The sequence below is a fragment of the Nomascus leucogenys genome, chromosome 2, assembly GCF_006542625.1.
Source record: "Nomascus leucogenys isolate Asia chromosome 2, Asia_NLE_v1, whole genome shotgun sequence".
Classification (NCBI taxonomy): domain Eukaryota; kingdom Metazoa; phylum Chordata; class Mammalia; order Primates; family Hylobatidae; genus Nomascus; species Nomascus leucogenys.
The window spans coordinates 53,290,916-53,307,665 of NC_044382.1; the positions used below are offsets into that span (position 1 = coordinate 53,290,916).

General features: G+C 51.8%; 1 protein-coding gene across 1 annotated transcript; it reads right to left on the minus strand.

Moving 5' to 3' along the window:
• Positions 1–3,017: 3,017 nt before the first annotated feature.
• LOC100599562 (cocaine esterase) lies at positions 3,018–15,797 on the minus strand. The gene is given in 13 exon segments (XM_030795672.1): positions 3,018–4,280; positions 4,742–4,814; positions 5,328–5,465; positions 5,863–6,007; positions 6,266–6,346; positions 6,468–6,608; positions 6,890–6,988; positions 7,417–7,675; positions 7,756–7,889; positions 8,732–8,873; positions 9,838–10,042; positions 15,196–15,423; positions 15,657–15,797. Coding segments are annotated over 13 exon segments (1,956 nt in total). The 5' UTR covers positions 15,781–15,797; the 3' UTR covers positions 3,018–4,093.
• Between the last annotated feature and the right edge of the window lie 953 nt (positions 15,798–16,750).

Here is a 16,750-nt window from a genome sequence, read left to right on the forward strand (position 1 = left end):
CCCGGGCCCCTTTGGCATCCTCGGAAGGGGCTGCGCGGCTTCTGTAGTCCTCTGCGATCCAGGGAATCCTCTTCTCAAACCTGTCCTTGTGCACAGGCCCGATGAGCGTGCTGGGGGATCAATAGGAGGGGGCAATAAACTAGAATTGGAGACCCCAGGAGGGCTTCTCTGAGGAGGTGCACTTTCAGGATCCCCACAGATGGAGAAACGGGAAGGAACTTGATTGGGGTGAAGGAATCGCTTGAGCAAAGGCAGGGAGGCGTGATGGCGCCCTTCATTCTGGAAGCTCCTCCTTGCTTTCGGGACTCAGTTTCCTGGGTCCCCCTTCACGGCCCCTCATCCCCTTACAGTCCAGGGTCTGAAGGTCTCCGCGGTCCCCTCCCTACTCAGTCACGCCCTTCATTTGAAACGTACATGTGACTGCAACACTTCTTAAGGAGCGCCCCCCTTTGCCTCGGTGGGTTTCAGTTTCCTCACCTCCCACGGAGAGCATGGACATGGTCATTTATCCACCTGACGAAAATTTCACCAGCGCCTTCCGGCGTAAGCGCTGGGGACCCAACACTCCCGGGCCTATGGTGCAGCAGGGGAGGCAGGCGCGTCACCGGGAGATCCCGAGACACTAGGAGCCCTGCCAGACCAGAGGCGACCAACCGTTCTGGGCACGGGAGTGTGCTATGGTCCTGTAACTACGGGCCGTACAGTGTCTGAAGCCCTCAGGTGGAGGCTGCAGTGATCTGTGATGGCACCACTGCATTCTAGCGTGGGTGACAGAATGAGATCTTGTCTCAAAAAATAAAAATAAAAAAAAAATTAAAAAAAGGTGGGGGGTAGGGGGTAAATTTAATTGTAAGTTATTTCACCATAAAGCTTTAGAAAAGTAACCATTAAGGCTAAACAATAATCCTAGGAGTGGACTTTGGGAAGGTATATTGTAGATCTTCAGAACTGAAAAACATACAGAGACATGCATGCAGCTGGTGCTCAATAAATGCTTTCAGAATGTAATGGGAACATTATGCACCAATCAGTGTTCATTGAAAGGAAATTCTCCTCCCTCTCTCCAGTTCAAGTCAGTCCAGGCTTAATATTTTATCCTTGTCTACCACCTGGTGGCCAAAATGGGCAATGTGAGTGTCCTGGTCTTTCACCCCCAAACTTCATAAAGCTCTGTAGTTGGGCTTAAAGGCTGTGGCTGGAAAGAAGGGAGATTTTCCCCCTGAAAAACCAGTGCCCTGAGAGGCAAGTCGTTCAGAGGTAGGTGCATAAGGGGATTCTTAGGGTCTATGGGACAGGAATACAGCCTCTTAATGACAGAGAGAATATACTTTGGTGAAACCAAATTGTGTTTGAACACAATTGGCCACTTTTGCACACTGAGATAAAATATGAGGTTTTTTGCAGAGGGGGGAAGGAGAAAAGTTTAGGGACAACAATGAGGTAAGTAGGAAAAGTAATCATGTGGCCACACATGGTGAGTTTGGGGATGCTAAGGGAGTTGAAAAGTTGGCAGGGGAATTCTGAAAGGCGAGAGGACATCTCCCTGGATGGAGAGGCCCCTGGGAGCCAGGGGACAGGAATCTCTTAGCAGGTGTGCTATGATCCTGTGAGTATGGGCCTTACAGTGTCTGTAGAACCACTGAGAAAAAGAGCAACCTTCAGAATACGGGCCACTGAGGAGGCAGTTTGGCTTTCCTGGCCACTGTGCAGGCAGTCCAGGCTCAGGGGCCTATGGACAAGCCCAATCTTGCTTCTTACAAAAATGGGGTGAGTCACCTCTGCAGGACATCGATAGTTGGGTTGGTGGCTTGTTTTATTTTTTTGAGATGGTGTCTCCCATTGTTGCCCAGGCTGGAGTGTAGTGCTGTGATCTCAGCTCACTGCAACCTCTGCCTCCAGTATCAAGCCATTCTCCTGCCTCAGCCTCCTGAGTAGCTGGGATTACAGGGGCCTGCCACTATGCCCGTCTAATTTTTGTATTTTTAGTAGAGATGGGGTTTCACCATGTTGGCCAGGCTGGTCTTGAACTCCTGACCTCAGGTGATCCCCCTGCCTTGGCCTCCCAAAAGTGCTGGGATTACAGATGTGAGGCACCCAGCTGGCCTAAGGTTGTCATCTATTAACCAGAGAACAAGTCCTTGCCAGACACCAAATCTTCTGGCACCTTCATCCTCGATGTCCAAGCCTCCAGAACTGTAAGCAATACATTTCCGTCATTATAAGACACCCAGTTTATAATAGCAACCTGTAGTATTTTGTTTAAGTTTTATATTAGTATAGGAAACTATTTTTTTAGACAGGGTCTTGCTGTGTTGCCCAGGCTGGAGTGTAGTGGTGCAATCACGACTCACTGTGGCCTTGACCTCCCAGGCTCAGTGATTCACCTGCCTCAGCCTTCTGAGTAACTGAGACTACAGGTGTGTGCCACCACATCCAAATAATTTTTGTATTTTTTTGTAGAGATGGCATTTCTCCACACTGCCTAGGTTGGTCTTGAACTCCTGGGCTCAAGCTCAGGAGGTCCACCTCAGTCTCCAATAGTGCCGGGATTACAAGCATGAGCCACTGCACCCGGCCTAACTGGTAATATTTACTTATTTATTTACTTATTTTTGAGGCAGGGTCTCGCTCTGCCATCCAGACTGGAGTGCAGTGGTGCAATCTCGGCTCACTGCAAATTCTGCCTCCCGAGTTCAAGTGATTTTCGTATCTCAGTCTCCCGCGTAACTGACATTCTAGGTATGCACCACAAAGCCCGGCTAATTTTTGTATTTTTAGTAGAGACAGGGTTTCACCACGTTGGACAGGCTGGTCTCAAACTCCTGGCCTCAAGTGTTCCGCCTACCTTGGCCTGCCAAAGTGCTGGCATTATAGGTGTGGGCCACTGCACCCAGCCTAACTGGTAGTATTTTTGCTATAGCAGCTGAATGGACTAAGACACTAGGCATTCCGCTGTCCAGGTTTCCTATTGGCTACTCAAAGATATAGGATCACCTGGGGCTTGTGGAGAGGTAGACTTTTATTTTTAGAATTTATTTTTATTTTTTCAGATCTCTCAGGGATGAACGGACATAGGCTTCTGACAGTTAGGTGTGGGCAACATTCTTCAAAGCACCTCCCTCAAAGTGGGAAAGATCTGGGGGCTCAGGGGAGAGAAGAGAGAAGGCAGGGAGAAGGTGGAGGTGAGGAAGGGAGGAGGGGGCCCAGGGCTCAGTGGGGTGTTGGGGAGGGTGGGTTTCCACTGGGGTTTGCCCATCCACAGCTCAGTGGGGGGATCTATCCAGTGTGTCTAACAAGAGAGGACCCATGGCAGGCTTGGTAACTAACATCATGCAGTAGCTTCTTCTATTCTCTCTCTTTTTTTTGGAAACGGAGTCTCGTTCTTATTGCCCAGGGTGGAGTACAGTGGCACAATCTCAGCTCACTGCAACCTCTGCCTCCCAGGTTCAAGTGATTCTCCTACCTCAGCCTCCTGAGTAGCTGGGATTACAGGTGTGCATCACAACTGTGCCCGTCGAATTTTTTTATTTTTCATAGAGATGGGGTTTCACCATGTTGGCCAGGCTGGTCTCAAACTCCTGTCCTCAGATGGTCTGCCCACCTTGACCTCCCAAAAGTGCTGGCATTACAGGCATGAGCCACAGTGCCTGGCCTATTATTCTCTTTTTATTTTTATTTTTCTCATGTTTTTTTTCTCCTTATATTTTGTTTTCTTTGCTTTTTAAAAATCTTTTTTACTTGTCACTAACTTGAAGCTCAAAACTTTCCTATTTAGTTTCTAACACACACTCTTTCTCTCTCTCTCTTTCTTTTTTTGAGAAGGGGTCTCACTGTATTGCCCTGGCTGGGCTAAAACCTCTGGCCTCAAGCCATCCTCCCATCTCGGCCTTCCCGATAGCTGGGATTTCAGGTATGAGCCCTCATGCCTGAGTAAGTTCTTAATAAATGCTTGCTGAATGGATGGACGGAATAATGAATGAATGGCTAAGTGAATGAAGGAATCAACTTCTTTCTCCTCAGTGGCTGTGTGTGGGCACAGCAGGCTGACCCTCACCTGTAAGCGAGCCGACCCCCTCCTCCCCAGCACAGGGAGCTACAGCTCTGTGTGTCTCTCTTCAGGTTCCTTGAGCTCCTGGATCTTCTGGGACAGCGCCTTCTTCCAGAACTGGAGCCTGTGGGCCTTCAGAGCCCGGCCCACCACAGGCTGTAGGTTCAGCTGCAGGTATTGCTCCTCCTGGTCGAACAGCGGCCAGTGTGGCAGACCCTTGCCATTGGGGTTCCTGTAGACATGCCGTCCCACCAGGGTGGTATGGGGGTCACTCTGAGCCTCTGGACCCCAGACCTGAGCACCCTGAATCTGGTCAAGCAAAGCAGCCAAGCACGCCAGGTGGGCTTGGGGAAGGAGCAGGGAGGCTTCCAGAAACGGGAAATAAGCTCCCTCTGGCTAGTGTCATCACCAGTGGGGGCTGGGCAGCCAGCTCTGTTGTGCCCCTCTCTCTGAGAGGGAGGCACTGACAGTGGCACAGCATTGGCGCCTACCCTCCAGGCAGAACGGAGAGATGGAGCGTGTCCACTGCCCCACGCACCCCTACCCTGTCCAAATGGGTCCCGGAGCTGGGGAAGGGGCTATCATGTGATGAAGGATGCGGGTGTGCTCATGAGGTCACCCCAGACTAGGAGAGCACTGGATGGGCACAAGCCCCCCAATCGGGGAGGTTGAGGCAGGGGTGTGCCGTCTCACCTGTTTCGTGCAAAGTTGGCCCAGTACTTCATCATCTTCCTGCTTAGCCGTTCCTCTTCCTCAGTGAATTTAACTGCCAAGAGGAAGAGGACATGTGTCTTTGTCAGGATGTCCCACCTCAGCATCCCAGGTGGAGCTTGTCCGTGGCCCCCAAGACCTCGGTCCCCAGTCCTGCTTCTCTGCTTTTTCTTCCACTGCCCTCAGTAGCCAGCCCTCCCCTTTTCCAAACTTTCCCCTCAGCTCAGGCTCTGGCTGACTCTATCCTGGGCTCCTTCGTGGCCCCGAAGGCCCCTTCTTCCTTCTATCTCTGGGAGTCATTGAAGAAACAAACATGTCGCTGAAACACCTGCTCTGCACCACGCCAGACACCCAAGGGTGGGGAGGGGCGGAGGGAGCACAGGCTACAGTCTGAAGAGTAGTTAATTCTAATCCTGGCGCAGCCTTTGGAGCTGTCAAACCTTGGACACCTGATCTCATCCTCTCTCTGAGCCTCAGTTTCCTTATCTGGGCAGTGATGACAATCAATCACCCTTCAGGGACCCAGCCAGGGTCCCAGCCCACCTCCCGGGAAAGGAAGAAGACTCACCGAAGTTGCCCCAGAAGAAAGTTCCAAAAACAAAAGGAAGTTCATCACCATGGTCTGCCTTCACATGCAGCGGCCTGATGTTCTTGACCCAGCTCGGCTGATGCTGGAACTCGTAGAAGTACACAGGGGCCCGGGAACCTGTGGGGTGGACAGCCCATGACACGGTGGCCCCTCCCCTGAAGACTTCTTGCCTCACTCATGGTGATAAGACACCTAGGTCCAAAGCTGGCTGGAATCTGGACAGCGGGGTGAGGAGCCCCAGGCTGGGGCAGGAGCAGAGGAAGGGACTTGCGATTCTTTGCTGTGTCATCTTGGGCAAGTCACTGAAGGTCCCTAACTTCAATTTGCTCATCTGCAAAATGGGGGAAATGTCGGGTTTTTGGGCTAGCCATGAGGATTTACTGCAATGATGGACGTCAAGTGTTCCCGGAGCCCAATAAACATGAGTGTGGACCCGGACAGCAGCAGGTCTCACCTGGGACCCACAGCCCTGAGCTGTACCCTGCCAGCCAGGCTTTGGTCCAAATATACTCACGCTGAAAATGTGCTACTTGGAGTGCGGGGATCACGAACATGGAGTCCGCCATCATCTCCTGGAACTGGGCTTGGAGGGTCTGGGGATCCCCATTGTCCCCAATGTACTCCTCCATCAGCAGGTCACCAAATGTAGGAGGCAACATCTACCCCAGGTGGATCAGGAAGAGGCAGGTTAGACTGGACGCCAGGCGCATGGATGAGGTGGTTTCAGGCTTGGGGATGGAACAGGAAGAGGGAGCAAAGGCGAGGCTCTGAGGTGACCCCACCCCTGAACACACACACACCCAGGCCTTTGCTCATGGGGGTCACTACATAGGCAGGGTATCTGGGGGTTGGATTTCCTCTGCCTCAGGACAGGAGAGGACCCCTTCTCCATTGGCGAGGGACCCCAGGAGCCTTACCATCAGCGTTAACATTTCCTGCAGAGCAGCCTGGGAGGCCTCTCTGTCCATTTCCTTCTGGGTGTCATAGATCCTCATGACCTGGGAGGCCGGGAGAGAGTCTGTAGCTGGGGATGGGATGAGCTTGGAGATCTGAAGCCCTGAACACCCCCTACTACCAGATGGGCTCCCCAGGCACTTGTGGGCTTGGGTTGGGCTTCACCTTGGGGATGAGCCAGCCGAATTCATCACTGTTGACACCAACGATGCAGGGGACAGGTTGGAAGTCAGCAGAGGCCAGCAGCTCCTGGGGGTGCCTGGGCAGGAAGACTCCATCCACCACTCCGGGGATCATCTTGAAAGGCTGAGGGAAATGCAAGGTCAGGGAACAAGATCAGGTCCCAGACATCTTCCGATGCCCTCTGAGTACCTTCCACTCCTTCCCAGTTTATCCCCGGATGCTCATACCCACCCCAGGAGATCAATGTCTGGTTCAGCATGCACCGACTTTCAGTCCCACCCAGGGCTATGACACCCAGGCAAGCAGATGAGGTACTGTGCCCAGGGAATATGAGGGCTGTGCAGGCTTGCCAGCCCCATGCCTATTGCACCCCTTCCTCTACACCCACATCCATTTAGACCAACCTTGTTAATTGCAAGAATGTCCTCTTTACTCTTGCCCCGCAGACAGCCCGCCAGGGCCTCAGAGTCAACTTGGTCACAGGCAGACAGGTTGGCCACCACCTGCAAAGGGACCAGGCAGGGGCTGGCTCATCCTTCCAGGTAGAGGAGAGGAGTTTGCCCAAGGCCCTGGCCAAGGACAGGGGCAACCCAAATCTCAGAGGGTACTGTGTATGAGTTCCTGCAGTTCTGACACTGTTCCAACTCAGAAGTCCCAGACATAGGGGCCATCCCATCTGCCTAGATTATTCTCCTTATGATGGGGATCCCTAGGGTGACAACTTTGCACAGAAGCCACAGAACAAGCTCAGCCTCTGCAGTGGCAGAAGGATGCACATTCTGACCCTGGAGCCCCCCAGCAATTCCACGGTAGGCAGCAGCTCCTGGGGCATGCTCCCGATGGCCCTAGTCATCCCCGTTTAACAGACAGAGGCTCTGAGGGGTATGAGGGGAGGGAGCAGGCCTAGGCCTCTTCAGCTGAGGGCACTCACTGTGGAGATGACATCAGCTGAGCTGGCAATGAGGCCAGGCAGGAGGGCCACGCCACTCTCCATGATGGCTCCGTGGAAGAGTCCTTGGGATATAGGGGACACAACAAGTGAAGACACACTCGTGCCACCTGCAGACTCGCCAAAAATGGTGACACGGTCAGGATTGCCTCCAAAGTGGGCGATATTCTGCCGGACCCAGCGTAGTGCGGCCACTTGGTCCAGGTAGCCCCAGTTGCCGGTTGCATGTTTGTCTCCAGTGCTGAGAAGTGCAGGGACAGGAATCACAGGGCTGTCCTGGCCCCGCTCAGCCCGGGTTGCCCAGCCCAGCCCTAGTCTCACCTGAAGAAGCCCAGGACACCCAGGCGGTACTGGATGGTGACCACCACCACGTCCTCCAAGGCGGCCAGCATGGAACCATCATACATGGAAGCCATGCCAAAAACAAGCGCACCACCGTGGATCCACACCATCACCTGGGGAAATCAAGGCAGCTACCACGATGCGCCCACCCAGCCAGAACCCCATCAGGGCCACTACCTAGACCAATCGGTGCTTTGCCTCTCTCTACGTCCCCATTAGCTCTCGAGCACAAATTCATTACATGGGCAAATGGTTAGGCACCCAAGATCTATCAGGAAGACCAGGCCTCCCAATCATTGCAATCGAACCACCCTGTATCAAAGTCTGGTTTCATTAGCCCCAGAAAACTCACCGAAGTGGAAAGAAAAGGGGTGTCTCCCTGATGGCTCCACATGAACATTAACCAAAAATGTCCTTAGGCTGAACCACATAGTGCGACCCCATTTCAACACTACTGGCGGAATAGGCCAGTAGTCCCAGCTACTCGGGAGGCTAACCTGGGAGGATCACCCAGGATTTTGAGGTTACAGAGAGGTATGTTCATGCCACTGCATTTTAGCCTGGGCAACAGAGCATGATGCCATCTCTAACAAAAAAAAAGGTTTTGTGCGTGCCCATTCTCATAGGCCCAACAGATTATCCATGGCTGGGGTTCTTGGTCACCTCAAGGTGCAGCCCTTGGGCACTTGAATGGATCTCCAGGGCATGAGTTGGCTGAGTGAGTTCTGGGTCCACCCCAGAGCCACAGCCTTTAACCTCTGGGAGCAGCCAGAACTCTGTGACCCCATGTCCAGGGGCCAGCTGCCCAGTCTGAGTAAGGAGCATTTCTTGGACCTGGTAGTGAGAAACTTCTCAGCAGCGTCCATTCTGCAGCAGGGCCTGAGCTAAGATTGTCCTTTTCAGCTTCTTGCAGAACTGTCCTCCAACCCCCAGTGAACTGTGGCCTGACACCCACCGGCAGGTTAGAGCCTTCATGGCTATGGGCTGGCGTGTAGATGCTGAGGTACAGGCAGTCCTCGGACATGGGGACAGAAGGGATGGTCACATTGAACTGGCTAAAAAACTCTGACTCCACTGCGGTGAGGTCCTGCAGACACCTGGTAACCAGGGCAAATAATCAGTCCAGGGGCGGGGCTGTAGCCAAAACCAGACCCTGGGTTCAGATGTGCTCCCAGCCACCCTCAGCCCCTTTCCACAAGACTCTGCTCGACATGTGATCCCTCTCAAAAATCCCTTCCCACCAAGTTACAGGCCACAGGCTCTGGGGAAGCTGGGATGGAGCTTGGACTTCCAGGGAGGCCTCGAGGTTATTGAGGACCTTGGGTATCATTCCTCCCAATGCTGGAAACCTTGAATCTTAGGGGTTTCTGTGAGAACCATTTGCTGCATATGTTGACATTCACCACTATATGGCTGTACCCCCTCAGGCCTGGAACAGGGGAGTAGCCCACATATGTGTGCTACATGAGTGAATGGATGTTAATTTCTCATGAGAAGGGCAGTGGGATGTCCCTCATCCCAAGTCTAAACTCTCAAAAACTCATCATTCCCACATGGCCTCCAGTTGGAAACATATACACGTCTCTTGGCCAATGGCTCCTAGTCCTGTCAGCGGACACAGTGACTGTGGAGAGTGCGGGTCCCCAGAAAGCTACCCCTACTGTTCTCTTCAGCTATTTGCAACACCTGCCACTAGAGTTAGGGGCTCCTACAAGGTTCATAGAGCCAACCCGAACCTTTCCCAGAGACACCTGCCAATGGTGGCAGAGAAAGTTTGGCATAACCAGAATCTGGGGAGATATGTGTGTCTGCCCCTCCGTTCACCACCTGGAGGCAATGTCTTCTGAATGCCAAGCCCTGAGCCAGGAGTCGGAGAAGTTATTCGGCCCTCCCGAGCCTCAGCATGCTCATTGGAAAAATGCACACGGGAATCCACGAAACTCAGAAGGAAAACTGGCTGTGGGGGTTTAGATGAAATGACAACTGCAGCCTAGCTGAGCTCAGCGCACCCTAACCCGTGCCCCATTGTCTGGAGTTCCCTGGACCCCTTGGAGAGCTTACATGGCCGGATGGGTGGTTCCATCCCTCACACCACTCCAAGATTCAGGGGGCTCAGGAGGTGCAAATCGCAGCAGACCTAGAGGTGGCTTGGCAAAGGGAATTCCCAGGAAGGTTTGGACCCTGGCACTGGCGCCCTTCACGTGGACAAGACTCCCCAGCACCTGCCCCGTGTGTGTGGTCCGGATGGGACTGGCAGAGTCCTGGCCTGTGGGCAGAGAGACAGACATCACGGTTGGGTTTGACCAATCGACTGCCCTCCCAGACTGTTGGTATTGCTGCTTCCTTGCCATCCTCATCTTAGCTCAAGGGATCCTGATCCGTAAACACGGGCTTTACAAACTTCCTGCCTGTAACACTCGCTTCCCGCTCTGGCTTCCTGGGCCTGTCTCCATCCCACCAGGCTGAGGCTCCTTGGGGCCCGGCATCATCATTCAGCCCTAGGACCTTCAAACAAAGGGTCACATGCCCTTGATGGGACTAGAGTGTCCTTTCAACTGTGTGCCAGGTCATATGACAGTAGGATGATGGTGGGAATTGGGCAGGCAAGGTTCCTGTCCTCAGGGATGTCATGCCCAAGGTGGCAAGAAATGACGTAAAGAAAGCATCATCCAAACCATGAGTGATGTTGGTGAAAAGAGGTGCAAGAGAAAAGTATGGCTGTGGCTGGGATATAAAAAGCACAGCAGCTGGCCTGGGGACCATAGTGGGACTCTGTCACTGCAAAAAAATCAGGAAATAAATGGGCGGGGTGTGGTGGTGCATGCCTGTAGTCCCAGCTATTTGGCAAGCTGAGGTGGGAGGATTGCTTGAGCCTGGGAGGTTGAAGCTACATTGAGCCGTGATAGCGTCACTGCACTCCAGCCTGGGTGACACAGTGAGAACCTGTCTCAAAAAAAAAAGAAGAAGAAAAAAAGCACAGCCTATCTTCTGTGAGGATGAGGGAGGGAGGAAGGGATTGAAAATCACCTAACAGAGAAAGTCAGTCTTTAATAGATAAAGAATTTCTACAAACAAAGAATATACCAGCGACACAAAAGGAAAAGCAGCATAGGAATATGTTAAGAATAAGGAATACAAATCAGTGTCTTTCAAATAAACAAAGACATCTTTACCTCATTCATAGTAAAAGAAATGCACATAGAATTCTCACTGTGATGTCAACCACTCTTTTTGTGGTATCACAAAAAGCAGGACAATCAGACATTACATATTTTCTATCAGAAGTACACAGCACCACATGTGAAGTAGTCCTCCAAAAAACAAAACAAAGCAATACAAAACCTAAAACCCAAATCTGACTATGCTTCTAGAATATAAATACAAGTTTACATGGTAGACAGGGGACAGAAGAACAGTTAAAAGACACCACTGGGATGCAATCAGCAAAACCTGAATGGTGGGATCCTCTCCAGAACAAATAAACTGGTTTCTTCCATATGCAACCAAATTGAGAAAGAAAATAAAAGGGAAGCAGAGGGAATATTTGAAGATTGAAAGAGATTCAAGAAACACATAAAAATGACAGATAATAATAACTGTTGGTAAGGAAGTGGAAAACTTGCAACTTTCATACATTGCCACTGGGAAGGCAAAATGGGGCAGTGGGAAGGTAAAATGGGCTTTGGAAAACAGTCTGGCAGTTTTTCAGGGAATTAAACATAGAGCTGCCATATGACTCAGCAATTCCACTCCTAAGTATAAAGCCAAGAGAATTGGCAGGGCATGGAGGCTCAGGCCTGTAATCCCAGCACTTTGGGAGGTTAAGGTGGGTGGATCGCCTGAGGCCAGGAGTTCGAAACCAGCCTGGTCAACATGGAGAAACCCTGTCTCTACTAAAAATACAAAAATTAGCCATTCATGGTGGCATGTGCCTGTAATTCTAGCTACTTGGGAGGCTGAGGCATGAGGATCCCTTGAACCCAGGAGGTGGAGGTTGCAATGAGCCTGGGCTACAGAATGAGGCTCCTTCTCAAAAAAAAAAAAAAAAAAAAAAAATCTACCAATTTGCAAAGTATGAACCTTATTTGAACCCCAATATATATTTTTTTAAAAAAAAACACTTGGCAGGTGCGGTGGCTCATGTCTTTAACCCCAGCACTTTGAGAGGTTGAGGCAGGCAGATCACGAGGTTAGATCAAGACCATCCTGGCTAACATGGTGAAACCCCATCTCTACTAAAAATACAAAAAAAAAAAAAAAATAGCCAGGCATGGTGGCGGGCACCTGCAATCCCAGCTACTCAAGAGGCTGAGGCAGGAGAATGGCGTGAACCCAGGAGGCGGAGCTTGCAGTGAGCCGAGATCATGCCACTGCACTCCAGCCTGGGCGACAGAGTGAGACTCCGTCTCAAAAAAAAAAAAAACACTTGTATTAATACAAGCATCATTTATAAATATTAACGAACATTTGACTATTTGATTAAATTGAGAACATATTATGTTGTGGAAATACACATATACATATATATGTTCCTTTTCTATAGTAGGACATGATGAAAAATTTACAGATTATATGATGTCTGGGATTTGTTTCAAATAATGCTGCAAGAGAGAGGTGGCCACCCAGAAAGCACCAGGTTATATTCAACCTGAGAAAGCTGATTTAAAACAGAAACGAAAACAAGATCTTCATCATTGCTGAAGGTGGACAATGGGTAAGTTGGATTTGTTATACTACTGTTTCTACCACAGACTTGGCTCATCCCTTGGTGCTGTGCAGCCCTCGAGCAGCCTTGACCCTCTCTGTGCCTCAGGGAGTTTCACCTGTTATTGTTATTCCCATCAGTTCCCACCTGCCTGGCACCTTCCCTTTTGGAATCTCAGGTTCTGCTTCTGTAGGGTTTGGGAAATCTGAGCCCAGTTCCATAATAAAAAGTCAAAAAACAGACCAGTTGTGGTGGCTGAGGTCTGTAATCCCAGCACTTCGGGAGGCTGAGGCAGGTGGATCACTTGAGGTTAGGAGTTCGAGACTAGCCTGGCCAACATGGTGAAACCCTGTCTCTACCAAAAGATACAACAATTAGCTGGGCGTGGTGGCGCGTGCCTGTAGACCCAGCTATTTGGGAGGCTGAGGCATGAGAATCTTTTGAACCTGGGAAGCAGAGGTTGTAGTAATTCGATATGGCACCACTGCACTCCTGCCTGGGTGACAGAGTGAGATCCTGTCTCAAGAAAAAAAAAAAAAGTCAAAAAACGAAAGCAGCCTCAGGGAGCTAATGCCACCCTACACCTGTCAGTTCAACATGGATCAATATGTTTGATGCCACCTGGTGTGGGTGAGCCCAGGGTCAGTAGACATTTACAGACACCAGAGAGGACATTTTAACAATGTCTCCAAGTCAAAAGGCCCATTCCTCTCCCCAGTAACACGCTCCTACACACGATTCCTTGCTGGAGAGCATGTCTATCCAGGTAATTCTCTGTGGCCACTGGCCACTGATGCCTGATGTTTGTTACAGCAAAGGACATCACCTGCTGAAACGTCCCTGGTTAGAGACCTGGTACATCAACTTCATGGAATAAAGAGATTCATTACTTGCTTCATCGTGGACAGAAGCTCTTCCATTAATCAGTACGAAGAAGCTCTACCATGTAGGGGTGTGTGGAGGCCACCCCTTGTGTTAGGAAATAGAAAAGCCTGGCCCCAGAAAGTGGGTGAGTTTATGACCATTTAGATGAAAATCAAGGACAAGTGCACACATCTATTCTTGTGTAAACTGCTGGGCACTGTGTGTACTGCAGTGTCAACAAGCAGTTTCCAGTGTGGGCCATGGGGACTTTGATGGCCCCTGAGGAGACACCAAGACTTGTTGGGACAAAAGAGGATGGCACACATCACCTGTACCCTCCTATGGCTTGTCAATTATTTTTTCTGAATGTGGGTCCAACCCAAAATTTTCTATACATATATATTTGTCAGACAAGATCTCCATCTGTTGCCCAGGCTGGAATGCAGTGGTGTGATTACAGCTCACAGCAGCCTCCACCTCCTGGGCTTGAGATCCTCCCACCTCAGCCTCCCGAGTAGCTGGGAGTACAGGTGTGTGCCACCATGCGTGAGTCCTTTTTTTTTTTTTTTTTTTTTTGGGTAGAGACAAGTCTCGTTGCCCAAGCTGGTCTCTAACTCCTAGGCTCTAGCGATCCTCCCATCTCTGCCTCTCACAGTGCTGGGATAACAGGTGTGAGCCACTGTGCCTGGCCCAAAATATTTTGAAAGGTAGCTATCTGTGAGGCTGGGCAGATCTTCCTGCTGGGCTGCTGGTGAATTCTAGAATGTGGTCAAGGGCAGGCACGGGAGGAAGCCCTGCAGGGGTGCACCATGGGGCGGGGGGAGTATGGACTTCACCTGGGCAGATTAAATTGGGAAAGGGTCAGGAGAGGCAGTCAGATCATACACTTAGGAGAGTTTCAGGTGAGAGAACCAAAGGCCAAAACACTCCCTGAGCTTCTGATAAGGGCCTGGAGAAGCCTGGCAGGCACACAGAGCCATTACCTTCGCCCTGGAAGCCAAGTTGTGCCCTTGCCCAGGATGAGGTAAATGGCATGAGGGACACCACGAGCTCTTTGGCTCTTGTTTCTGGAGACAGATTTTTGCTTTTTCACCCAGACTGGAGGGTAGCAGTGCAATGAAGGCTCACTGCGGCCTCAGCCTCCCAAGTAGCTGGACTACAGGTCACCGGCCACCACAGCCCACTAATTTCCTTTAATTTTTTGTACACTCCGAGTCTCACTATGTTGCCCAGGCTGGCCTCCAACTCCTGGGCTCAAGCGATTCTCCCCCTTGGCCTTCCAAAGTGCTGGGATTAAAGGAGTGAGCCAATCGCACCCAGCCACTGCGGCCTCTTAGATCTGCTTTAGGATTTGGAGCCTGGGGGCTTCTGTTCCCCAAGGATCACTAACCTTATCTGAGGCCCCTTTGGAGGGGTCAGGGCGCCCCCCTGGCCACGCCACACACTCAGAGCCAGATGCTGCCAGAAGCTATTATTGTTATTACCGGCCGGCAGCACCGGCTACAGCCACAATCATAAGAGGGAAATGGACTGAATCCCCGCACCCCAATCCCTCACCCACTCTGACCCGAGACTGCCGACCCAGCCTGGCATGTCCCAGCGCTCTTGGGGCCCCTGTACCACGCTGGTTCCTCGCCGTGGTGTCCCGCAGGTGTCCCGACCCTTTCCGCACTTCTAGGAGCCCACCTTGGGCAGCGGGGAGGCGTCGCCTGGGGCTCATGAGTTTCACGCTGTCATCTCCACCAGCTCCTACCTCCCAGGCGCCTGCCCTCCCGCACTATCAGGTCGTGCCTCCGAAGCATTTGGCAGATCTGAGCCCGGTCCCTGTCGCCCCTCCGAGGGAGCCTCACCCTGGCCGTGGACTAGAAGCAGCAGGAGACCACAGGCCACTGCGCGAAGTCTGTGCAGCCGCATGGTCGGCTCGCTGGCCTTGGTTCGCTGCCGGCGGACACGCTGCTTTTCACCCAGAGGCTGCCCCCGGGTCGGTCCAGCCGTGGATCAGTGCCTTGCCCAGCCTTGGAGTTTGGACTGGGCAGGGAGTGGGCGGGGTGGGCTGGCTTGGGCGGGGAAAGATGGGTCTGGGGAGCGGATTGAACAGTCATAGGTGGGTGGCGATCTAGTGGCAGGCAGGTCCGGGCACGGCCACTTCCCCTCTGCCCGGGCCCCTTTGGCATCCTCGGAAGGGGCTGCGCCGCTTCTCCAGTCACTCCACGATCTAGAGAATCCTCTCCTCAAACCTGTCCTTGTCCACAGGCCCGATGAGCGTGCTGGGGGATCGATAGGAGGGGGCAATAAACTAGAACTGGAGAACCCAGGAGGGCTTCTCTGAGGAGGTGCACATTCAGGATCCCCACAGATGGAGAAATGGGAAGGAACTTGATCGGGGTGAAGGAACCGCTTGAGCAAAGGCAGGGAGGAGTGAGGGCGCCCTTCATTCTGGAAGCTCCTCCTTGCTTTCGGGACTCAGTTTCCTGGGTTCCCCTTCACAGCCCCTCATCCCCTTACAGTCCAGGGTCTGAGGGTCTCCGCAGTCCCCTCCCTACTCAGTCACGCCCTTCTTTGAAACGTACACGTGACCACCGCACTTCTAAAGGAACGCCCCCCTTTGCCTCGGTGGCTTTCAGTTTCCTCATCTCCTGCGGAGACCAGGGCCATGGTCATTTATCCACTTGACGAACATTTCATGAGCACCTGCCGGTCAGAGCGATGCAGATCCGGCACTCCTGAGCCTGTGTTGCAGCAGGGGAGGCAGGCGCGTCACTGGGAGATTCCGAGACACTGGGAGCCCTGCCAGACCAGAGGCGACCAACCAGCCTGGGCATGGGAGTGTGCTGTGGTCTTGTAACTATGGGCCGTGCAGTGTCTGAAGCCCGGAGGTGGAGGTTGCAGTGATCTGTGATCACGCCACTGCATTCTAGCCTGGGTGACAGAACCAGATCTTGTCTCAAAAAAAAAAAGGTAGGGGCAGGAGGTAAATTTAATTGTAAGTTATTCCACCAGAAAGCTGTTAAAAATATAACTATTAAGTCTAAACAGTAATGCTGGAAACCGACTTTGGGAAGGTATATTGTAGATCTGCAGAACTGAAAAACATACAGAAACATGCATGCAGCCGGTGCTCAATAAATGCTTTCAGAATGTAGTGGGAACATTATGCACCAATCAGTGTTCATTGAAAGGAAAGTCTCCTCCCTTTCTCAAATTCAAGTCAGTCCTGGCTTAATATTATCCTTGTCTACCACCTGGTGGACAATATGGGCAATGTGGGTGTCCTGGTCTTTGTCCCAAACTTCACAGGGCTCTATAGTTGGGCTTAAAGGCCGTGGATGGAAAGAAGGGAGACTTTCCCCGTGGAAAACTGGTGCCCTGAGAGGCAAGATGGTCAGAGGCAGGGGCATAAGTGGA